Source organism: Scomber japonicus, chromosome 3, assembly GCF_027409825.1.
Source record: "Scomber japonicus isolate fScoJap1 chromosome 3, fScoJap1.pri, whole genome shotgun sequence".
NCBI classification, from domain to species: Eukaryota; Metazoa; Chordata; class Actinopteri; order Scombriformes; family Scombridae; genus Scomber; species Scomber japonicus.
The window spans coordinates 32,660,956-32,686,851 of NC_070580.1; the positions used below are offsets into that span (position 1 = coordinate 32,660,956).

At 39.0% G+C, this 25,896-nt stretch overlaps 1 protein-coding gene across 1 annotated transcript; it reads left to right on the forward strand.

Moving 5' to 3' along the window:
* Nucleotides 1-1,427: 1,427 nt before the first annotated feature.
* Nucleotides 1,428-17,607, forward strand: tmem74b (transmembrane protein 74B). The gene is made up of 3 exons (XM_053315612.1): nt 1,428-1,643; nt 5,435-6,024; nt 17,460-17,607. The coding sequence occupies exons 1-3, from the start codon at nt 1,428-1,430 to the stop codon at nt 17,605-17,607; spliced, it is 954 nt and encodes a 317-aa protein (XP_053171587.1).
* Nucleotides 17,608-25,896: the final 8,289 nt, after the last annotated feature.

The following is a 25,896-nucleotide window of genomic DNA, read 5'->3' on the forward strand; positions in this document are numbered from 1 at the left end:
TGTGTGTGTGTGTGTGTGTGTGTGTGTGTGTGTGTGTGTGTGTGTGTGTGTGTGTGTGTGTGTTACAGACTGTTCTGATTATTAACTCTCCGTTTGGGCTCAACAGGGAGCGACAGCAGCACCAGTAACGATGAGAGGAGGAAGAAAATGGAAATAAATAACTACCAAGGTGAGACGTGTGTGAGTGTGTGTGTGTGTGTGTGTGTGTGTGTGTGTGTTGGATTAATAGCCTGCTGCTCTGCTTCTGTATGAGGGGGAAAACAGGCTTTTCTGGAGCAGAATGACTATTTTGGACAGTTTATGGTGTTATTTTGTTGGGATGTCGTTTGCAGAACATCCTATAATCAAATGATGAAAGGTCCCATATAAATATTAGATCATATAAGAGTATTAAAATATACAAAATAATATAAATAATAATGAATATTATTAGAAAGATAAGACTACAACTCTAGAATATGAGTAATGTAAGAGCGATACCCTGAACATGCCATAAAATAAGCCTCTATTGATCACTAGTCTAGCCTATAGCTCCTTATTATTGGCTAAATTTGAGTTTTAAACAGGTATAAGCCTGATCGGCAGTCTAGTTTTAGTTAAGGGGAGTGTTTCTTTAATTTCTATTAATTAATTAAAGCATATAATTGGTCGATGAAACAGTTTCTTTTAGGAAAGCAACTTATATTTTTCCAGTTCACTTCCGTATTCAATTCAAAGTTCCTCTGTTAACATTCAAGGCCATTCACAACCTCACCCCCACATATCTGTCCGATCTTCTCCATGTTCCCACTCCCTCCCGTTCCCTCAGATCCTCTTCCTCCATACACCTGTCTGTCCCCTCCGCCCATCTCACCACTCGTCTCTGGAATTCATTACCACCCCAACTCAGAAACATCGATTCGTTCCCCCTTTTCAAATCACAACTCAAAACACATCTGTTTAAAACTGCTCGTTCCATCTGATGTCACTTGCTGTGTCATTTTTATATTGTCTTTATTTTTATATTTTATTAGTATTGTTGTTTCTTTTTAACGTGTTTTTAATTTAGCTAACTCTGAACGGTGTCCTTGAGTGCCAAGAAAGGCGCCTTTAAATAAAATGCATTAATATTATTATTTAAACAAATTTGACCATAAATGACTGAAATGAAATTAATTAAATGTTTCCACTAACAGATAACAGATGTATTAAACTTTATATCTGCTGATATTTGAAAAAAAAAATCAAAAGTTTTGATGTAAATGATGAAAAAGAACATTTTAGCTCTCTTGTGGAGGCCCAGATTTGGCTCATGGGCCGCTGATTGGCTACCACTCATATAGTCATCATTATATTTCCATTTTTTTTATATTATCTTTCTCTTTTTCCAGTGAGAACAATGCACAGTAGGATGGTTGTGAAGACATGAGCACATCCCGCAGGTTTCGATGGAGTCCTCGTTCAACGCCGTAGAGCTCCGGGAGCTGCATGGCGGTAGAGGAGTTTCTTCGACGGCGGTTTCAGCACCATGGACAGCGACCACAGTGGGCAGCGCTGCCCGCGGGTTTGAAAACGCTTCCTACCAGCAAGACGAGGAGCCGAACCAGCAGCAGCAGCAAGGAGGAGCAACGAGCTGTCCTCCTTCTACTTTAGGAAACAGCAAGGTGGGTCAGCTATCATTTATTTGTGACCTCTGATTGGCTCCGACCCCGATATTCTTACCCTAACCCAATCATCTCGCTCCTACGATGAGTGCTAGCCAATCACAGGCAGAGTAGGGCGGGTCTTTGCAGAAACGCGTAATAAAAAATACGTTTTATGCAGGCGGGGAGTTCCGGTCCTCTGAAGTGAGGCCAATGTGGAAGTAACTTAACTTAACTTAGAACTGCATTCTATCAAAAGGCCACCAGGGGGCGGCCGTCTCTATACAAGTCAATGGAGAATTCACCAACTTCTCACTTGATTTCTAACCTCAGTAAACGTTTTCAAAATGTGTTTATGGTCTCAATCGCTAGTTTAAAGCCTTCTTCAATGCAGTATGATGTTCATTTGTGACATTTTGGCCTCCCTGATTTTATATTTGACGATAAAGCAGGGTATGCATTAGGGCGTGGCTACGTCCTGATTGACAGGTTGATTGACCAATGTCCTCGAGATCCAGCCCTCGCAACCATAGAAACCTCCCCGCTCCGCCCATGGCCCCGCCTCATGCCCATATAAGTAGAATCCGTGTTTTTATTTTTCCCAGCATGCACCTGAAATTTTCAAGATGGCGCTGACAAGATTCGAAACTATTGGCTTCCGAGCAGCAGTCCACAAACCAATGGGTGACGTTACGGATGTTACGTCCATTTCTTTTATACAGTCTATGGTTTTATGCTAAAGGTAGCGTTTCTCCGGCAGTGAGGTTATCTTCAGAGGTATTATAATTATCCTAACGATGTCTGCTATCATCCTGGAATGATAAAATATAATTACATTATTTTCTTTATATGGAAAATAGCTGTTTTAAACATTGTCGACAACATTTTAACTAGTTAAGTGGCTGTGGTCTGCTAACACACAAACAATGCTTAACGCCTTCTGAATGTTTATTTATTAACTATATCTTACTTTATTATTGTTTTTTTACCTTAATAACACGTTTAATGGATGTAGTTTACAGTGACACATTACATTACACAAATATCACATTTTCTATACAACTTATATTAAAATTATTATTATTTTTAGGACCAACTTTTTTATGTATATATTTGCTTTTGTCCCCATATTATTTGGTTTGGGTACAAGACACATAACACCAAATTAATTAGTGTATCAACATCTCTTTCCACAGTTTATATACATACAGTCACCAGTAGGTAGACCTGTGTAATCTAATTCAATCCAATACAACAACTCCTCCATAAATTCTACTTTTTTCAAGCTTCATTAATATAAAACTTAAAGCAGAGTTGATTGAATTAGATTGAACCAGTGAACCTAAAGAAGAGGCTGGTGACTGTATTGAAATAACATAACAAACAAAAGCAGCCTGAACCTTTATTCTCCTCGGCTGGAAAGAGAAATTGTAAGATGTATTATTTACTGTGTGTGAACATTTAGAGCTCGCTTTGACCTTTACTTTACCTCTGAATACTCTCACATATCAAAAACACATTATTATAAGAGTTACCATAATCACATGTTTTACTCCTCCTCTTTTTTTTCATACATACTGATAAATCTTGGCTGCAAATAAAAAACATAAACCCCCGAGCTCTCCGTCCTAAATCCTAAACATCAGCTTACACAGATTTCCACGTTAAACAAAGCCGGATGGAAAGGATGAGCAGGACGGAGCCAGATTGTGTCACTAAAAAGCTGAAAACCTAAAAACCTCCCCGAGCTCTCGATTCATGGCCTCGCTGCATCGACGTGCTGAATTACAACCAGAGAGGAGGGCATTGAAGGTTACACGGTGACGTCATCGCAGGTCAAAGGTCGCTGGGGAGATTAACTGACCCGAGAAAAAAGGAGCAATATCTGTGACAGAAACATTACAGCTTTGGAAGATGATGCCAGATGTTAACCCTCCTGTTGTCCTCGAGTCAAGGAAGGAAGGGAAGGAGGAAGGAAGGGAGGAAGGAAGGTAGGAAAGGAGGAAGGAAGGAAGGACAAGAGGGAGGAAGGAAGGAGGGAAGGAAGGAATGAAGGAATGAAGGAGGGAGGGAGGAAAGGAAGGAAGGAAAGAAGGAAAGAAAGGAGGGAGGTAGGAAAGAGAGAAAGAAGGAAGGAAAGGAGGGAGGAAGGAAAGAGGGAAGGAAGGAAGGAAAGGAGGAAAAAGGAAGGAAGGAAGGAGGGAAAGAAGGAAGGGAGGAAAAGGGAAGGAAGGAATGAAGGAGGGAGGGAGGAAAGGAAGGAAAGAAAGAAGGAAAGAAAGGAGGGAGGAAGGAAGGAGGGAAAGGAGGAAGGGAGAAAAAAGGAAGGACAGGAGGGAGGGAGGAAAGGAAGGAAGGAAAGAAGGAAAGAAAGGAGGGAGGAAGGAAGGAAGGAGGGAATGAAGGAAGGGAGGAAAAAGGAAGGAAAGGAGGGAGGAAGGAAAAGAGGAAGGAAGGAAGGAGGAAAGAGAGAGGAAGTAAAGAAAGAGAGAAGAAGGGAGGGAGACAGGACAGAAGGAAGGAAGGAAGGGAGGAAAGAAAGAACTGCCAAAATAGACGGGGTCAATTTGACCCAGGAGGACGACAGGAAGGTTAAATGAACATCTGGAGCAACTTTTTTTATCTCAAAGTTGTTTTTTTTAAAATAAATGATCCAAAATTCTGTTTTTAACAACAAAGTCTGTTTTATTTTAAGGAGGTTAAGTTTCATGTTGTTTTGTCGTCGTCGCTCGGCTCAGATGTTTACTTACATTATTTAAAGAGTGACTCAGAGTCGACTCATCGGAAGACTGAAGCTCTCACTTCTCCTTCTTCATCATCTGTTTGTTCTTCTTCTTCTTCATCATCTGTTTGTTCTTCTTCTTCTTCTTCTTCTCCTTCTTCATCATCTGTTTGTTCTTCTTCTTCTTCTTCTTCTTCATCATCTGTTTGTTCTTCTTCTTCTTCTTCTCCTTCTTCATCATCTGTTTGTTCTTCTTCTCCTTCTTCTTCTTCTTCTCCTTCTTCATCATCTGTTTGTTCTTCTTCTTCTTCTCCTTCTTCATCATCTGTTTGTTCTTCTTCTTCTTCTCCTTCTTCATCATCTGTTTGTTCTTCTTCTTCTTCTCCTTCTTCATCATCTGTTTGTTCTTCTTCTTCTTCTTCTTCTGTTTATTCTTATTTGTCTTTTTCTTTAAATTCTTCATTTTTATTTTTTTATTCTGGGTCATGTGTCGCTCTGTTTTCATTTACTGTTTTATATTTCTCTTTGTCTACTGCTGCTTTCTTTCTTTCTGCAACTGCTTGCTTTCTTTCTTTCTTACTTTCTTTCTTTCTTTCTGTTTTCCTTTCTATCTTTCTTTCTTTCCTTCTTACTTTTTCTTTGTGTACTACTGCTTTCTTTTTCTTTCTTTCTATCTTTATTTCTTTCTTCCTTTCTTTGTCTACTGCTTTCTTCTCTCTCTCTTTCTTTCTTTTTTTGTTTTCTTTCTTTCTTTCTTTCTTTCTGCCTTTCTGCAACTGCTTACTTTTCTTTCTTTCTTTCTTTAACTGCCTTTCTTTCTTTCTTACTTTCTTTCTTTGTCTACTGCTTTCTTCTTTGTTTGTTTGTTTGTTTCTTTAACTGCCCCTTCCTTTCTTTCTTTTTTTCTTTACTTCTTTCTTTCTTAGTGTACTACTGCTTTCTTTTTTCTTTCGTCCTGTCTTCCTTTCTTTGTCTACTGCTTCCTTTTTTTCTTTGTTTGTTTAATTCTTTATTTCTTTATTTACTGCTTCTTTCTTTCCTTCTTTCATTCACTCTCTTTCTCTCTCTCTCTTTCTTTCAGGGTGACCAGCAGCAGCAGCATCAGGAGCTCTCCCCACGGCCGTACGATGAGGAGGAAGGAGGAGGAGGAGGAGGAGGAGGCGGTGGCCAGGAAGACGGTCAGGACTTCACCGCGTTCCACCCGGTTGACGACCACTCAGCAGATTACGGCTTCATCTTCGCTCTGGTGTTCCTGGTGAGCGGGATCGTCCTGGTGGTCATCGCCTACACGATCCCCAGAGAGGCCAAAGTCGACCCCGACTCCGTGTCGGCCCGACAGATGGAGAAGCTGGAGATGTACTACGCCCAGCTGGGATCCCACCTGGACAAGTGCATCATCGCGGGTCTGGGCCTGCTGACTCTGGGTGGGATGTTCCTGTCGGTGCTGCTCATGGTCTCCATCTGCCGGGGGGAAATGTACCGGCGCAGGACGGCGTTCGTGCGTCCCAAGAGGACTTACGGCTCCATCAACCTGAGGATGAAGCAGCTGGCGACCGGAGAGGCGATGGGAGGCGAAGGCGGGGACGGAGGAGAGGAGTTTTTGGTAGAACATGCAGAGACGAGGAATAACACACAAGCGGGGGCGAGGCGGGACTCCAAATCAGAACCGGGACCGAGCAGGCATCCTCCTCCTCCTGCTGCTGCTGCTGCGTCTTCTTCTTCTTCTTCTTCTTCCTCAGCTGCTGCACATGGAGTCAACTAGCCGTCCTTTACTTTCTTTCACTCTGCAGCTGTTTTGCCTTCCTCTGAGCGAGCCGAGTTCAAAACGAGGATGCAGAATGGTGCAGGTCACCATTTGTGCTGACGGCGGGAGAGAAGCATCTTGAGCACAAGGCTCTCCGCTGGACTGACCCAGCTTTAACCCAGAGATTTTTTTGGGGATGAAGGTAAAACCGAGCTGAAGGGATATTTATTCTGACCAATCACTAAGGATGTAAGATTTAACTTTAAGAGGGCTTGAAGACTTGAGGTAAGCCTACAGCGCTGTGGATAAGAGCACATGTGGAGATGGATAGTTGTATATCAAAGATTAGAGTTCCAGTATTCAACAATCGTCGTATGTTAATCAGAGACTGAGAAGCACATTGTGTCGTCCGGCTCTGGAGCTGGGAAAGCAAAGGTTAACGCTTAATTTACGAAGTCCAGTGTTGATACTCAACTATCAGGTGAACAGAAAAGATGTTCAACTTTTAACAAAACCTTAGCCATATTTCAAAACCATAATCACAGGATTAACCTTAAAACAGACGTTAAATATTCTCACTTTTCATGCTGCTGCGACTCGAGTGTCATTGAAAATCTAGCAGATACAATAGTCAGAGTGTCATTATTGGACTGTCTTAAATCAAGTGTGGTGGAGAAGCTCTCGCACACGTTAACAGAGGCAACAGACATTTTTTGAGATTAATATTTCACCGTGGTGTGACATCGACTTTCACCACCAGCATCAGCAATAAAGGGACGCAACAGTATAAAGAAGATACAGCATGAAGTAACCATAGAAACACTCACCAGCCGCCTCCAGCAACCAGCAGGACACAAAAAGAGTTTAAACCTGCATTAAGCCACTTTTTTTTAGTTTATTACAATGATTGTGTATCAACATGAAACTCTGCAGCTCGGATCAGCTTCTCCATATAAAACCAACTGGAGGTGTTGATTAGAGCTCAACAGGGTCTCAATACATTGTGACTTTTTTCTAATAATGTCAGAATTATTCAATTTTGAGGTTTTATTGAGATATTACAGCTTTTTCTCTTAAAAATAAGACTTTAATCTTGAAAAATTATGACTTTTTTTTTTAATATCATGGCATTTTCTTATAAAATTATGACTTAATTGAAGTTTTTCTCCATATTTATGACCTGGCAGTGGCCCCAATAATCACTTAAAAGTTTATGTAAAGAAACAAAATCATATTTAAGCAGTCAAATATTCATATTAACCTCCAAAATCCAGGATTAGTTGGTGTATAACCATGAATACACTGTACGAAATGAATACTAGATGTACTTCACTGTCAATCTGAGAAACTGCAGCCACAATGAACAATTGAAGAGCAAAAGTAACTAAATTATTGTGAATGAATTGGTTGATTTGTCGCCTTTTGGAGAAAATACTACAGAAAATTGTCTTAAAAGTCACAATATGTAGCAGGAAAGTTGCTATGTTGGTCATATATTTTATCTTTATATCCCCTTGTGGTGAAAAAAATTGCTTAATGCAGCTTTAATATCTGACATTTCTTGCTGCGAATGCAACAGCAGAATCAGCTTTAACTTGCTAATGAGGATAAAAAGGCGACGTGATGACAGAGCATCTCCAAGAAAGGGTAATAAGATATGAGGGAGAGAGAGAGAGAGAGAGAGAGAGAGAGAGAGAGAGAGAGAGAGGGAGGAAGGAGGTGATGATGGGAGGAGAGAGACGGAGAGAGAGGTGAAGAAGAAGAAGAAGTGAAATGAGTCACTGTCGAGAGCGTGACACTCATCATCACCCGGAAAGCATTGCATCAGCTGTCCGAGAGCTCTTCTGCTTCTTCTACTCTCTTACCTGATTCGATGTCGTCAGTCTTTAATAATTCTTGTCCTCTACTCGATTTGAGCCGAAAACAGTTTTTGTTACTGTGTCTTGGTTGCAAATCGATGCTGTTTCTTTATCACAGTGATGTTGGTTGGTTGGTTTTTCTTTCACAGAAATGTGTCAGAGTGTAAATCGATTGTCGGGCGTCAGAAAAAGAGTAATTTAGTTTAAATTACACGTGTTTGAAGGTTGATCTCAGACAGCTGGAGGGGGGAAAAGTGTGATTCTGGCGAGAGTCAACTCACTCGTCGACAGTTTCTCTCTCTCTCTCTCTCTCCCAGCAGAGTTAATTAACGTCGTCACTGCTGGTGGCTGAAGGTCTACATCACCATGAAATGTTGATTTAAGCTAAAAAAAGAACCTCCCGCCTCCCCCTACCCCCCCACCATAACGTCCCATATCTAACGTCTCATGCTGCATCACTCCCCCCCAAAAAAAACTGTTGCCTCGAATCGTGATTACTACAATCAGCATTTTTTTCTGCTGGTGTCATTTTTTCCACAGTATATGAGAGAGTGGATCTTTGTATAATCATGCTGCGAAATAACAAAAACATCAGCTATCAGCAGCAGCAGCAGCTCTCGAACTTGAAAATACGTATGAATGACGATATTTATACGGCGATATTTAAAATTGTGAGTGTTTTAGTGGATCATCAAAAAAACTAGTTCCAGCTACGGTGACTGTGGTTTTATTTAAACTGAAAGATGAAATGAATCTTTATTATAACCAGATATTCCATAAAATAATCTGTATTATTAAAAAAAACTGATTCAGAACTGGGCTTAAAATAGCAGATATGTTGCTTTAAAAGAAAACTAACATCGAGCGCCTACTTATTTGTATAATATGTACACAGATATTATTATTTATGTCATGTAAGGATACGATATGCCTTAACGAGTACACACAGACACTGTAAATTGTGCATACGTAAATATTATTATACTAATGTATTAAGGTCTTTATAGTGAGCTAATTAGCCAAGGGTAATGTAGCTATACACACACACACACACACACACACACACACACATACACACATACAGAAAAACACACAAATGTCCCCATAATTCAGTAGTCCTCACAAGCCTGTCTGTGGCTATGTACAGTACTTGTGAGGACCTCTGGAGATTAATACATGTACACTGGCATATTAAACAAATGTCCCCATAATTAAGTAGTCCTCACAAGCCTACCTGTGGCTATGTACAGTACTTGTGAGGACCTCCAGAGATGAATACATGTACACTGGCATATTAAACAAATGTCCCCATAATTCAGTAGTCCTCACAAGCCTGTCTGTGGCTATGTACAGTACTTGTGAGGACCTCTGTACATTGGCATATTAAGCTAATGTCCCCATAATTCAGTAGTCCTCACAAGCCTATCTGTGGCTATGTACAGTACTTGTGAGGACCTCTGTACATTGGCATATTAAGCTAATGTCCCCATAATTCAGTAGTCCTCACAAGCCTGTCTGTGGCTATGTACAGTACTTGTGAGGACCTCTGGAGATTAATACATGTACATTGGCATATTAAACAAATGTCCCCATAATTCAGTAGTCCTCACAAGCCTGTCTGTGGCTATTTACAGTACTTGTGGGGACCTCTGTACATTGGCATATTAAACAAATGTCCCCATAATTCAGTAGTCCTCACAAGCCTGTCTGTGGCTATGTACAGTACTTGTGAGGACCTCTGGAGATTAATACATGTACATTGGCATATTAAACAAATGTCCCCATAATTCAGTAGTCCTCACAAGCCTGTCTGTGGCTATTTACAGTACTTGTGGGGACCTCTGGCATATTAAGCTAATGTCCCCATAATTCAGTAGTCCTCACAAGCCTGTCTGTGGCTATGTACAGTACTTGTGAGGACCTCTGGAGTCTAGTTTAGTTTAAAGTCCCCCATGCAATGACCTCACATGACTTCTACTTCCTGTGAAGCAGACTACCTTAAATGGTGACATCATCCTGCACTAGTGGGGGCGTAAATAAATTAATAATAAAACCTTCATAAATCTTTGAGCATCCTCTCTTGTTCACCTTTCCCTTAAAATAAAAATAATGTTTCTCCCCCAAACTGATATCTTGTTGCCCCAACATCCTATTTTAACAGGAAATACATAAAGTTGAGGAAGTCCGAGTGTCATTTCATGTGGACTTTAATACACATACACTGGCATATTAGACGAATGTCCTCATAAGTCCGGGGTCAATTTCACAAAGAGATTTTAGACTCTGCAGTTTAAAGCCAGACTTAATTTTGTAAAACTGTCTGACTTTAGATTAGTCAGACAGTTTTACAAAAAAAAATTAAAACTGACATATTTAAGCGTAAAATGTTAGCTACCCCAACTCCAGGTTCACTCAGAGCTGCAGCTAACAAATATTATCAATACAGATTAATCTAATATTCATATTTTTTACACTTTTAGATGAATCTTCCCCGTGAAACGTCCTGTAACTGTTGAATTCTTCTAGATGGGATTATTTTCTGCTGCTGTGAACGACTAAACTGAACCAGTCAACATGATTTTAGTCTCAATTTACCCAGAATTCATAGCAATTTAGATTTAGATCTTTACTGCCATTGTTAAAAACTACAAAAGTCAGAAGTGTACATACAGTAGAATTCAACTAAGTTAAGACAACAATAGCTCCGATCTACACAATGGCAGAAACACACAGTAAAAACAACACAAAGTGACCAGTGCATGGTTAGAGGGGTTACTGTCCTCCAGTCCTGTTATCAGTCAACTGGACGACATTAAATGATGCACAATACAATAAAAACTGCCAAAACACGAAGACCATGCTGCCATCTTTAGACCATTCATGTCTACGCCAATCAGTCCTTATAATGAAAGTTATGAACTAGAGAGCTGAATTTACTATCTGAAGTCTGTTAGTTTGATGTAAACCACAATCAAAAGTCTTTCTTTATAAAACTGGACCCAGATTGTTGCTTAGTATGCTAGAAAACAGAAAAATGTCCCCATAAGTCAGTCGTCCTCACAAGTGTGTTTTTGTCTATGTACAGTACTTATGAGGACATCTAAAGACGGTCAAAGTCTATCTTTGTGAAACTAGACCCAGATTGTTGCTTGTGAGGACAATAATGAGTCTAGTTTAATAAACATTGGCATACTAAAAAAGATACAAAAAAATGTCCCCATAAGTCAGTCGTCCTCACAAGTGTGTTTTTGTCCATATACAGTACTTATGAGGACATCCTAAGTCTGTAACTTAACACACATAAACTGGCATAGACAGTCAAAGTCTATCTTCTCAACCCAGATTGTTGCTTGTGAGGACATCTTGAGTCTAGTTTAATAAACATTGGCATACTAAAAAAAATACAAAAAATGTCCCCATAAGTCAGTCGTCCTCACAAGTGTGTTTTTGTCTATGTACAGTACTTATGAGGACATCTAAAGACAGTCAAAGTCTATCTTTGTGAAACTAGACCCAGATTGTTGCTTGTGAGGACAATAATGAGTCTAGTTTAATAAACATTGGCATACAAAAAAATCCCAAAAAACAAATGTCCCCATAAGTCAGTCGTCCTCACAAGGGTGTTTTTGTCTATGTACAGTACTTATGAGGACATCTAAAATGTAACTTAACACACATAAACTGGCATAGACAGTCAAAATCTATCTTCTCAACCCAGATTGTTGCTTGTGAGGACAATAATTAGTCTAGTTTAATAAACTTACAAAACAATACAAAAAAAAATGTCCCCATAAGTCAGTCGTCCTCACAAGGGTGTTTTTGTCCATATACAGTACTTATGAGGACATCTTCAGTCTGTAACTTAATACCAATAAACTGGCATAGACATTCAAAGTCTATCTTTGTGAAACTAGACCCAGATTGTTGCTTGTTAGGACAATATTGAGTCTAGTTTAATAAACATTGGCATACAAAAAAAGATACTAAAAAAAAGTCCCCATAAGTCATTCGTCCTCACAAGTGTGTTTTTGTACTTATGAGGACGTCGTAAGTCTGTAACTTAACACACATAAACTGGCATAGACAGTCAAAATCTATCTTCTCAACCCAGATTGTTGCTTGTGAGGACGTAATAAACTTACAAAAAAATACAAAAAAAATGTCCCCATAAGTCAGTCGTCCTCACAAGTCTGTTTTTGTCTATATACAGTACTTATGAGGACATCCTAAGTCTCTAACTTAACACACATAAACTGGCATACTAATCAAACGCTATGTATGAAAATATGTACCACGTTTTTATTTCACAGTACAAATATACTGTAAATATTACATGTAGACATGCCGGATGTAGAGGACCAGCAAAGCTCATAAAAGCTCAGAAACCAAAAAAACATGCAACACAGGTATGAAAAATTGGAAAACGTCGTCACAGTTTGCCCGATTTCTTTCTGTTAGCAGCTTAATAATAAATTCAGCAGCAGTTTAACGACAGCTTGATCAAATCAAACAAAACTCAACATACAAGCAGCTGATTTTTGCTTCAATACTGAACAATCGTACTAATGAAATAACAAATATTAGAGTTTACTGGTTAGTGGATATCAAAGCTGCAACTAACAACAATTAATCTGCAGATGATTTTCTCAATTAATCATTTTCTTAAAGTGTTATAAAAATAAAAATGTGAAATTAAACATCCTAAAATGATGTATTCAAAGTGCTTATTGTGCTCAAAAACATTCAAAAAATACAACAGATATAATAAAGTGTAACAAATATAACAAAGAAAATCCTTCAATACAAGAAGCAGGCAAATATTTTAACATCTTTGCTCAACTATCAAATGAGTTGATAATTAACACACATTTTCTGTCTACTAATGAATCAATTAATCTACTAACTACTGCAGCTCTAGCACACATACAGTAGATAAAATGCTATTTAATATGAAAATTGATGGTTAAAAAGAAAAACTAGCACACAAAGCTTCCCAAAATGTTTTTATTAATTTACTTGGTGATCATGACGGTAGTTCTCTCCTTTAAATGGGCTCAAAACATACAAAAAGGAAGAAACGTGGCTCTTATTGATTGATTTATTGAGAACTGTTAGATAATCTCAGTTACAGCAGATTAAAATGGTGATTTTTTAGAGACAGTCACAGGTTCGATCCCTGTGTCTCTGCTGAAGTGTCCTTGAGCAAAAGAAGACTGGCTGCTTTTAAGTGGAACACATGCAATTATATGAGAGGAGGGCTTCATGGCTAAATGTGTTAATCAGTGGGATTAGTGCTGGATACCAAAATCAATTAAATTACAAACAAACAAAGTTGATTAATTTTATTAGCAATGTTTCGATCAACTGGAGAAAAGAAATGAGGAATATGTAAAGCAAGCATCTAATTATATTCATATGTTTCAAGTAGGGTTGTCAGCGTTAACGTGTTAATCGCGATTAGATTAATGCAATCCATGACGTGTTAATTTTTTTTAATCGCATTTTAATTTTGCAAGCCTTTTTGTCCCTTCTACTCCCCCGTAGACGGCTCCTCTAGCTGTAGCGCTATGCTTTGAAGTGGCCTCCTGCAGTAAACCTACCGCGCTGATGGAAAGTAAGAGAGCTACTGGACTTTTGAACGGCTTGTTTAACTTTAAAACACTTCCAGACGCTTCAGTTGACAAGTCAAAAGTAAAATGCAACCTGTGTCAAACGGAGTTTAACTACCACCGGAGTACGTGGAGTTTGAGTTAGCACCTCCACGCTAAAGACCCAGGTGCAGCCAAGCCAGCCTCAGCTCCACCAAAGGACCATTTTGGAGTGTGGGAGTCGCAGCAGAGCCGTGATTGATTCCCAGTTAAGACACTCTGGTAAGAAATGCTTTACATTATGGGCTTAAAACTGCCTTCAAATGTAAAATAACAGGATTTTAAACATGCAATTCAAAACACGATTAATTGGGATTACCTATGGAAATTCTGCGATTAATCTCGATTAAAAAAATTAATCATTTGACAGCCCTAGTTTCAAGATATGACACATATGTAGGCCTGGGTATGGGTACTTGATACCTTTTAAGTAGTATCGAAATGTCTCCCGTCAAGCGATACCTGCAATGGATCATTTTTGCACCTAGATCTAGAAAATATGACAATGGGCTTGCTCACAGCTGATCAACTTGTCTGTGGTGTTGAAGTCGTGTTGAATTTGAGTTCAGCAGCCGAGATGCCTAAACGCTCTAAAGTGTTTCTATACCACAACGCCTGATACACTGGATAAAAGGCACAGCATTAAATGTGTTAATGGATATCAAATGAAGTACTCAGATGTTATCAGTATCACTTTAACCCTCCTGTTGTCCTCGAGTCAAGGAAGGAAGGGAGGAAGAGGGAAGGAAGGAAGGAAAGGAGGGAGGAAGGAAGGAAGGAAGGACTGAGGAAAAAAGGAAGGAAGGTATGAGGGAGGGAGGAAAGAAGGAAGGAGGGAGGGAGGGAGGGAGAAAGGAAAAGAGGAAAGGAGGAAGAAAAGAAGGACAGAGGAAAGGAGAAGGACAGACGGAAGGAAGAATGGGGGATGGAGGAAGGAAAGAAGGAAGGGAGGGAAGAGAGAGGAAGGAAAGAAAGACAAGAAGGAAGGAGGGAGGAAGGAAAGAACAAAGTAAACAAAGAGTAGGCTCAGTGACATACTGGCTAATCACAGGACTGGTGGGGCAGCTGCTGTAGCTAGCAAGCTAACTGCTAACTCGCTAGCGTAGTCAGTCACCATAGCTCTTTATTTTCTCTAAACTGTTGGGTTTATTTCACCATTGCACACTAGCTAGCAAGCTAACTGCTAACTCGCTAGCGTAGTCAGTCACAATAGCTCTTTATTTTCTCTAAACTGTTGGGTTTATTTCAACATTGCACACTATTTTGTTCAATATGAAGTTACTGAAGTGTGAAGCTGACTAGCTTGCTAATAGTCAGTTAGCAAATACGTGGTGGCTAAAGGGATAGTAATCTACTAAGAAGGTTAGTCGTACCAGTAGCTTCTAACTTTCTGCTCTTGTGTGGAAGTTTTTTTCTCTGATAGCGGAGGTTAAATAAGAGTGGCACACACCTAATAACTGGACTCTCCGGATCTGCTCAAAGGTCAGCTAATTTAGAGGCGCAACTTAATCAAAATTGATCTTAAGGTACATGTTATGTCACCCACTGCAGCGAAGTGGCTCTGGTGTATTTTTAGTAGTTTTTGGACAAGAACAGAGCTGTACGGCACAGAGGAATAAGATATGGAGACAATGATTGTTAGTCGGATCAATTAATGGTTAGTTTTGGTCTTTTAATAGGATTTATTTTCAATAGTGAAATACAGAATATCACCAGACCTGTTGATTAATAGCACAATAATACCATTTAGACACATTCAGAGATTACTATCTTGAGATACACAGTCTTATCAGATAATAAGCTTTCAGATGATATTTGAGTTTATTTTGTTTTTTTCCGACCAACAGTTCACAGCCCAAACATTTTCAGTTTGCAGTTTTTAGTTTCTATGTTAGCCGTATTTTGTAGTTGCTACTAGTTATGTTTTTGTCAATCGGCTAATCAATTAATCAACCAGTTGTCGCAGCTCTACTCTTATCAATCGACTTGTAGATCGCCGGCATATAATCAAAAGCATAGAGTACAAAGATCAAAGTGTTGCTGTGATTTTCATGAAGGAGAGACATGTTTGATACAGAAATCAGAGGTTAACAGGCAGAAGAGAGAGTGAAGTGGAGTTAAAGAGAGAAGAAGATGTGAGAGAGTCGATAGGATGCAGCGGAGTCCCTGGATGACGTGAGGTGATTCTTGAAGAGATGGATTTTTAGCTTGCGGAGGGAAAAGGAGGGGAGGAAGACGGGGAGTGACTCTGCATGAAGCTTAAATACTTTGAATGACACATTCAGGTTTCCTATTCGCCTCCAGGAGAAGAAGGCTAGACTAAAAAAAGACAAAAATAAACAGACAGAAACACTGCTTAAAAGGTTTTAACAAGCTCAAAAAAAGCCCTCTAACGCTTATTCTTGCTGAGAGTCGGAGGCTGCAGGTCCTCATTAGTGGCAGAAACACAATGTGATATGAAGGGAAAGGTTGTTCTTGCTGGTCTGCTACACACAGGTTGGATGTGAAGTGCTTTGAATGGGTTTTTAGAGTGAGTTTTGTTACACGGATGGATGGATGGATGGATGGAATCAGGTCAGGAGGAAGCAGACAGAAAGATTTAAATTAGTTTTCTGCAAAAAACTCAAGTCAAGTAAGACACATTCGACCTCATATAGCAACATTATCTTATATTTGTCTTATATTTTTCTGTTGAGAGATAAAATAAGACAAGTCAGCTCTAGATGCACCAAATGTTCCTGCTCTTACCCAACTGTGCAGAATGATGAACCCCACTTGATCTTAAATTGGAGACGTGTGGCTGATTGTTTGTTATTAGCAGAAGTTACGCCCCCTGAACTCGATATAAGGGCAGGTGTAATGTTCATGTCCAAGAATCAGCGAGATGCCACCAAAAACAGGCAGCAAGAAGAAGAGGAACTTTAGCAGTAATGAAATTGACGCACTTTTCAATTGACCAGCAGTATTTCTTTACCCAACAAATTTAATAATCCAATAATTATAATTGCTCTGAAACATAATCTAACTTTGATTATATTCATTAGTTTTTTTATGTTCCTCAAATTTCCTCAAACTTGTTTAATTGCGTTGGACAAACAGTGTGTGAACTGTGAGGACAGGTTTAAATTAATTGTCTCCCGCCTGCTTGTGTTTTTAGGTGTTTTTAGCATTTTTTGCAGGATACATAAATATGCATTTCTCTGCTCAGATTGTCCAGTTTGATCAAGTCCAAGGTGATCTGGATGTAGTAATATAGTTTCTTTACTATATAGCAGTATAGCAGAGGAGTTGGATTATTCTCTATTTTAGGAAGTTAAAGAAACAGAGAAAACTGTAACTGGAAAGACATGTTTCTGTTTTCATTCACTTTCATTATAATAAAATTAGGCAGAAATCTTAAGAGTCAGATATAGGGCTGGTTATTGGCACTCCATACCTTGAAGGTATCGATCAAAATAAATCATTACCAAGTAGTATCGCAATGTCTCCCATCAAACGACACATGCAATTGATCCTTTAATGCACCCAGAGCTAGAAAATATGACTATTTTGCCGCCTATGCAAGCACACATTAATTGCACTTTCATGAGTTTTATTTGCCAGAATATATATGTATGCACACACATGGATTTATAAGTGTGTGTGATGTATTTCTGTAAAAATCAAATCATTTAGATGTGGAGGAGTGGTGGCATTTTATACAATGTAATGCTTCTGTTCACATGATGGGTATCGAATTAAGTACTCCATTTGTTTAAGTATAGTCAGATATCTGAAACCGCCATCATTGCACACATGTCCTCTTTAAGGCCCGTGTTGTGTGTTATTGATGATGTGATGTGCTTGCATTTATTCCTACATCAGCATGAAGGTGAGCTGTTCACCTTGTGGATACGTAGCTGGTACCAGTAAAGAAAGACAGCAGCAGAAGAGGAGGAAGTATCAAATGTTTGATAAGGAGACGAAAGCGAGTGAGAGGAAGTTTTTAGAGAGACAGGCGAAGAGTTTCTGAAGTGACTCACAAAGCAAACAGGATCAAGAACAAATAATAATTAAACCCGTGAATGGATCTTTATTAGAAAGGTCGGAGCAGGAGACAGACGTTCGACCATCTGAATAAAAAAGAGCAAATCCATGTTTCAGCCCCTGTGTGACGTGTCTGAATGTCAAGACCGAACCCGAGCGCCTCGGCCAAAAAGACACCGAGCAAAATCAATCTTTATTCTGTCGGCAGCGAGATGACTGTTACCATAGAAATAGTCTATTTATATCATGCGCACTGTTGGTGGAGCAGTTCTCGGATGTCATGGAAAGTCCTTGTGAGGAGAAGACAGAGGAGACAATGTCATAACTCTAAAAACCTCTCAATGTATCTCCAACGAGGGAAAAGTTTAGACTCCGAGGAGACTTTGAGGGAATAAATTACACTTTTTTTTTTTACTATAAATCATCTGCAGGTTGAAGTTTGATCCACATCAAGCCAGAAAATATTGATGTCAGAACTTTAATGGAGGCTGCAAGAAGTAATGTTCACTAGAAATAAGTTATAACCCTATGCTCATGATTAAAGTAAGTATTTGGTTCCATACTAGTCCATTTATTTGGTCATCAAACCCTAAAGTTATTTTAGCTTCACCTCTAATTACAAGCAGATACATTACATAGTTTGAATGTCTAAAATACACAATAGAAAAAGCTTCTACAAGCATTTTTGGTAATGTAGTATCATTGATGAGATATAAAAAGAATCAATCAATGAGAAAGCAAAAAGGCTCCTGATATTCTGGCTTTATAGCAAGGCGTACACACATAGGCGTAGTAGCAGCTCATTGTTCACATACTTGGCTCTGCTCTTTGTGTCCACATGTATAATTAAAAACTACGTCCACTTCCTCTGTGGTTTCCAGCTTTTTATAGTTTAAGTTAAAAAGCATCGTTTGATTATTGTCCTTCGTCCCAGATAGGGTTATGTTTATGAGGTACAAACAGTTTCAATACAAAATATGATACTCCCTTCTCAAATTGCCCAGCCAGCATGTCCATGTGGGCCCCATAAGGGTTACATTTGGGCTGCAATATGGGTCCCATGTGGGTTTGTCTGCAGTTACCATGGTGACCCCACCTGTGTTTGCCTATTTGGGCTTCAAATGGGTTCTGACTGGGTTTCAGGTGGGTGAGACTGGGTGAGTTACACATGTGGGGCCCTGTTTATGCCCATGCCTGCTTAGCCCACTTACATCCCTTATGGGGCTCATACAGTCAGTCTCATACTGAAACCATGTGGGACCCTCAAATTTTGCCCAGTTCAATCCCACTCAGTACCCACTCAGCCCACATTTAACCCATATGGGGCCCACATGGATATGCTGACTGGGTGTTGTATGTTTGAAATGTGTTTAGAGGTCTGAAGAGGTCAAACTATTCAGTATTTCACCAACAAATTTAGAGAGTTAAGAAATAAGAACGGTTAAGATAATTTATGTAGCAAGGATACTGTTTGGTTTCTTTTATTTTATATCTTGCGATATATATCAGATTTATCTCACAACTTGTTGGAAACCACAACACGAGATTCATAGGACTGAATCTCTTAAACACACAGTAGAAAAAGCATCTACAAGCAATTTTGGTAATCTAGTATCATTGATGAGATATAAAAAGAATCAATCAATGAAAAAGCAACAAGGCTCCTGATGTTATGTTGAGATCATTTGAGTATGAAGAATAGAGTCAATCAGATTTATCTCACAGCTTGTTGGGGACCAGTGAACAAGTACAAATAAGAACCGAATCTGCCTCCAACACCAGAATATATTTGTTGAAAACTTCTGACATAAATATAATGGCACTTGAAGGCATTATACTATATAGTTAATGTTAAAATCAGAGCAGAACAGATGCTAATGCAGACTCACTCTGTTCATTTCTCTTCTAAACTTCCTGCCGTACTTGTTAGTGTTGGGTCATTTGTTCAGACTTTGCTACGGGACACATACTGATATCCTGATTAATTACTTCTTGCATTTGCATATTTTTAATTTAACCTGCGTTAATAGATGTTCTGTCCTCTAGTTTTCAGCAGAGACAAGCAGTGAACGCCACACTGATGACATTATATCATCTGATTTTAACAGCTGCTTATTTCCACCTCCAGCAGTTACTGTTCAACATTATCATTCATTAGGAGTCGTGTGTCTGTCCACCTGCTGATTATAAGTCCAATATTATCACTCTCTTTTAGCTCTGTTTTTACTCTCTACTAACAAATATCTAGCTCTTTAGCTGCTAAATGCTCCACTGTGTTCACCAGCTAGTCTACAGCTAACTGTGTCTGAAGCAGGAAGTGTAAAAAAGCTTTTTACAGCTTTTACTCTGAAAACGACGCTATAAGAGCTCTGAGGCTGCGTTCACACTGCAAGCCAAAATCCGATTTTTAGCCCATCTAGATTGGAACCAGATGGCTCTTATGAAGCCTGAACAGTCATGAATCACATGAGATCCGATTTTGCAAACCAGATTGAAACCACCTTTGGGAGGAAGTTTCAAATCTCATCTGGACAGATGTGTCTGAGTCTGAACAGCTCCAGACACTCTTATCGGATTTGACTGTCCGTGACGTCTCTCTACGTCTCTCTACGTCTCTACGCTACGTCTCTACGCTACGTCACTCTATGCGACACCAGACCCGCACTTATTCCAGTTGTTGTTGCTAGGTGATATCACTGGAGGACTTATTTCAGTTGTTGTTGCTAAGTGATATCACTGGAGGACTTATTCCAGTTGTTGTTGCTAGGTGATATCACTGGAGGCAACGGAGGACGTCGAATTACATATTCTTAATCTTTGGGGAGATGGCTCCGTTCTGTCTCAATTATATGACATCACACAATACACGCTAGGTAACGCCTCCGCTCCAACAACGTTGCCACAGCAACCTGTCAGATTGGTCATTAATGTGGCCCAGTCTGAACAGAGCTAAATCCGATTTGAACACTTGCTAAAAACAGTGTGGACAGTCAGGCTTAAAAATCTGATTTGAACCAGATTTGAATCAGATTTGCCTGCAGTGTGAACGCAGCCTAAGAGTGAACCAGAACAGTAAAGTTGCAGCCAGACAGTTAAACAACGAGCTGAAACTCAACTATAAAGCTCCATAAAGCTGAGGAAGAGCTGCAGAGTCGCTGATAATTCTCTGTAGGTTCATCAATACGAGACACAACCAAAACATTACAAGCCATTTGATACGTAAAGAATACACAGATTATAGTTCTTTTAACATAAACCTACCCTACATACAAACCTCAACATTATAAATTACCTTTCCCCAATGAATAATCGTATTAGGTCTCCAAATAATGCAGGATAGGCAGGTTGTGGATGAACAAGACGTCAAAAGCTCAATCAAATTCCTCCATTCCTCTTGCAGTTGCACATATAATGAGAAAAAAAAGAGTCTCCTTCTGCTTTTGCCGTCTTCATGCTGCATGCATGTCAGAGGTCAGAGGTCGGTTGCAGCACAGTGTTCCCGCAGCTGCTTAGGATTCAGGACTTTACTGAAGGACACTTCAGCAGCGTTCGGGGGGTTTTTGACCCTGAGCTCGGTCTCATTAATCACTACACACCCTGCTGCTTCAGAAAGTATAAACACAGAAGGTTGCCAGCGCTGTGAAAACAAGCTGCTGGGTGAAAATGTAACCTTTAATATAAACAGATTTTTATCAGCCGCTAGAGAGAGAAAAATAGAGTATTAATCATAGACTGTATAGAAGAAATGGACGTAACATCCGTGACGTCACCCATTGGTTTGTGGACTGCTGCTCGGAAGCCGATAGTTTCTAATCTAGGCAGCGCCATCTTGAAAATTTCAGGTGCATGCTGGGAAAAATAAAAACACAGATTCTACTTATATGGGCATGAGGCGGGGTCATGGGCGGAGCGGGGAGGTTGCTATGGTTACGAGGGCTGGATCTCGAGGACATTGGTCAATCAACCTGTCAATCAGGACGTAGCCACGCCCTAATGCATACCCTGCTTTATCGTCAAATATAAAATCAGGGAGGCCAAAATGTCCCAAATGAACATCATACTGCATTGAAGAAGGCTTTAAACTAGCGATTGAGACCATAAACACATTTTGAAAACGTTTACTGAGGTTAGAAATCAAGTGAGAAGTTGGTGAATTCTCCATTGACTTGTATAGAGACGGTCGCCCCCTGGTGGCCTTTTGCTAGAATGCAGTTCTAAGTTACTTCCGCGTTGGCCTCATTTCAGAGGACCAGAACTCCCCGCCTGGTATTAATAGATATAATAAAACACTTTAACACTCTTCTGTTTAGTTCAGCTTCAATAAAAAACACCGCTGGAGAAATAAAACCCAAACTGAGCTGGACGTTTCCCTTTATGTACAGTAACCAATATGCACAAATGTAACACACAGCAGTAGCATTTTACTCAAGACTCAATGAATGTACAAAAAGTTTAATGCCGTTCTGCAGGTGACGAGGCGCCATCGCAGCAGCAGCAGCAGCGGCGTCACGCAAAAAAAAAAAAAAAAACCCGCCACAGCAACATCTCGTCGTTCACACACATATAAAAAAACCAACAGCTGTAAACAGTCACATGATTTAAAGTGCAGTCGCCTTGGAAACGATATTGTATAAACATTCCTCTGCTCTGTGTTTTTTTATTTTTTATTGATTTAATTTTTAATTGAATTATTCTGTCTTGAACGTACAGAGTTAATAGATGTATAGTTAACGAGTTAAAGAGATATTTCACACAGGAAGAAAAGTTTTTATTTATTTTGGGGATAAAACTCATGAACTCTGTCATCATCATCATCATTTTAAAGAGTCATAAGTAAGTAATTAATGACCTTTATTGACCAGGACTGCAGCAGCAACACTCCTACAAACCTTTCAACTAATTAGCTTTAATTAAAACTCTAAATTGGAGTCGGATTAATGTTCAAGTATTTCCCATTCACAGGAATATTTCTCTTTTTGCAGATTCCTTGCAATAAATTCAACCTTTAAAACACCATAATTTGGCATATTTATCATAAAATTACATCTATTCTAAGTTTCTGATGTTATTCTTTCATATTAATTCGATTATGATGATTAAACGCTATATATGAGGTGGAAACACTCAAGTGAACACATATTAAATATATATATATAATAATTATCAGCCTTTAAATAAATCAGGAACCAGAATTTAAATATAACAATAACATTTCTCTCCATGTGTGAAATATCGCTTTAAGAAACCAGAATGAAACAATGAATATTAAAGTCTATGAAATGTATAAAAAGAATGAAAAAAAGTACAAACATATATATATGAGTATATATATTACGTGGCCTGAGAAAGACGTTTATGTGTCTGTTTGTGAATCAAAGATGTGAATCTTTTTTTAATCGATATATGACAATGAAAGTAACATTTAGCACATAAAGAAATGACAAAGTGAAGATTTTAAGGGATAAATCACTTTTTATTATAAAGTGCAGTCGTTTTATTGTCGCCTGCAGGAAATGTTAAAAAGATTAATTGTGTAATAAAGATGATTTTCACACAGTTTGGGGCAAAGAAAGCTTGTAACTGCAGATATTTGACATAAAACACTGGAGAAAAAGTGACATATCCCTTTTATTGTAAATGAAAACCAGACTGTTAGAAAGTGTTTCATTTTAAAACATCTCAGTCCAAAATATATTGTATTTATTAACGACTTTAAGTTCAACTCAAGCAGCTTGTTTTGCTTATTTCTCCCCATGTTTCTCTTCATGTGGACATGAAATCTGGGGGTTAAAAAAAAAAGTCACTTCTTATAAAAATGGGGCATTTTTTGGGGTGAAACGGTGAGCCTTAACTATTGATTCAGAAGCCTTTTTTCTGTATTTCCTCCTGTGATCAAATCATATAAAAGACATAATGTGGATTTTGAAGCACATACTGAATCCTCTTATTATTATTATTAGATTGTACTTGTGTTATAAATGGGAACATCATTTTTGTTTTCACCATGTTTTTTAAAGATGACTGAATGTGTTGTTTTATCTCACTGACGAACACAGAAGCCACAAAGAGTCCAAATCAGCTTATGTGTTAATTTCTGTATTACGAGCACATGATGAATATTTTTTCCCTCGCTGCTTTAATAACTGAACAATCACATGCTGTGTCTCAAATCTCCTACTTCTGTACTTACACTTCTTAATATTCTAAGTGCATAAGTTATACGTTCGTACTGAGCAGTCTGGAAACTATGAGTGTCCATAGTTGTGAGTGAAACTGTGGACACTCACCCTCAACAGACGCCATCTTGGCTCTGTAGCAGAAGGGGAGGGAGGTTTAGGGTTATACAAATATAAATTATACAAGTGTTTTTTACATTAAAGTCTGTGTAAAGTAAGAATAAATATGTGTTCTGAGTTTGACATACCACAGAAAAGTGTGTTGTTAACCACCCTGCCAAATTTGAATGATGAAAAAAATCGCCAAATATATGAAATTAGACTTCAAGGTTGTGTAAAACTCTTTCTCTGCTCCCAAACGCTGTTGGCGTGGCCGCCGAGTCCGCTGAAGCCCCGCCCCCTACCAATTGTCACCTGTCAATCAAAGTCACCACCTCTACCAGAAACATGGACGCTATGTCTGAGAGCTTTCTGCGGCTAGCTCGGCTGCTAACTTGGCGGCTAGCTTAGTGGCTAACTCAGCTGCTAGCTAGGCGGCTAACTCAGCTGCTAGCTAGGCAGCTAGCTCGGTGGCTAACTCAGCTAACTGGTTGACTGTAGTAGTAGTGTGTGCTGAAGCTTTAAGCACCACTATACTGTTGTTTCATATAAGACATCAGTAGGTTTATTGGGTTAATTTAACAGAATATAATGATATCATGAATTTGGTAGATAATCGTCATTTCCATGTTTGATTTGAGACAATTAAGTATATAGTGTACTATAACAGAAGTATGTGATTTGAGACACAGTGACAATCTAACTTCAATGGTTTCAACTGCACAGACCTACAGTGTATTTTATTTTGAAAAAGCACAGTCACATGTGTACAAAGAATAACAGCTAAAAACATCCCATATCATATTCTGACTCGTGTTTCATTTGCTGACGCTTATTAATCAGCATTTTACAATTAAAATTAAAATTCAAAAGCCTCGATTTAATCCTGAATTAACAACATATATAAAAAAAAAAGTCCCCTTAAATAAATAAAAGCTTTTAATTTGAAATCAAATAATGAATGTTAGGAAGTTTTTTAAATGTTCTGTAACTGAATTAAAGATTACTATTATTCTCACTCTAGAGATTGATATATAGCCTATACATATATATATATATATAAATGTGTGTGTGTGTGTGATATCATTTGGAGAGACAGGCCCATCTCCTAGATTTATTTATTTTTTGTTTAGTCTTCACTCATAGATGAAAAAGATGCTGCTTTGTGTGCTTCAGGAGGCCGGTGAATCTGCATGTTCTTAGTGTGTGACGCCTTGTTCCTGTACCGAGGAGCGCTCTCTCTCTCTCTCTCTCTCTCTCTCTCTCTCTCTCTCTGTCTCTGTCTCTCTCTCTCTCTTTATTTATATATATAAATACATATATATATATATATATAAATATGTAACGATGATGCTGATTTTTAAGTCTGATTTTGTTTACGTGACCAATAAAATTTCTGTTTTTGCTGTTGTTTCTAATCCAGCGTGCTCGTTCTCTCTTTATTACACTTCCTGTTGTCAATGAGTCAGGGAAGAAAGGGAGGGAGGATGGAAGGAGGGAAGGAAGGAAGGAAGGAAGGATGGAAGGAAGAAGGAAGGAAGGAAAGGAGGGAAAGAAGGAAGGATGGAAGGGAGGAAGGAAGGATGGAAGGGAGAAAGGAAGGAAAGGAGGAAGGGAAGAAGGAAGGATGTAAGGAGCGAATATATAAATATGTAACGATGATGCTGATTTTTAAGTCTGATTTTGTTTACGTGACCAATAAAATTTCTGTTTTTGCTGTTGTTTCTAATCCAGCGTGCTCGTTCTCTCTTTATTACACTTCCTGTTGTCAATGAGTCAGGGAAGAAAGGGAGGGAGGATGGAAGGAGGGAAGGAAGGAAGGATGGAAGGAAGGAAGGAAGAAAGAAGGAAATGAGGGAGGAAGGAAGGAAGGATGGAAGGGAGAAAGGAAGAAGGAAGGAAAGGATGAAGAAAAGGAGGAAGAAGGAAGGAAAGGATGAAGGAAGGAAAGGAGGAAGGAAGGGAGGAAGAAGGAAGGAAAGGATGAAGAAAGGGAGGAA

Bases quoted from the DNA above. Each gene is read 5' to 3' on its own strand.
- tmem74b (XM_053315612.1), top strand. From the start codon at position 1,428: ATGGAGTCCTCGTTCAACGCCGTAGAGCTCCGGGAGCTGCATGGCGGT. The intron at 1,644-5,434 runs GTGGGTCAGCTA...CAGGGTGACCAG, and splicing joins CTACTTTAGGAAACAGCAAG to CAGCAGCAGCATCAGGAGCT. The intron at 6,025-17,459 runs GCATCCTCCTCC...TTCCTACATCAG, and splicing joins TCAGAACCGGGACCGAGCAG to CATGAAGGTGAGCTGTTCAC.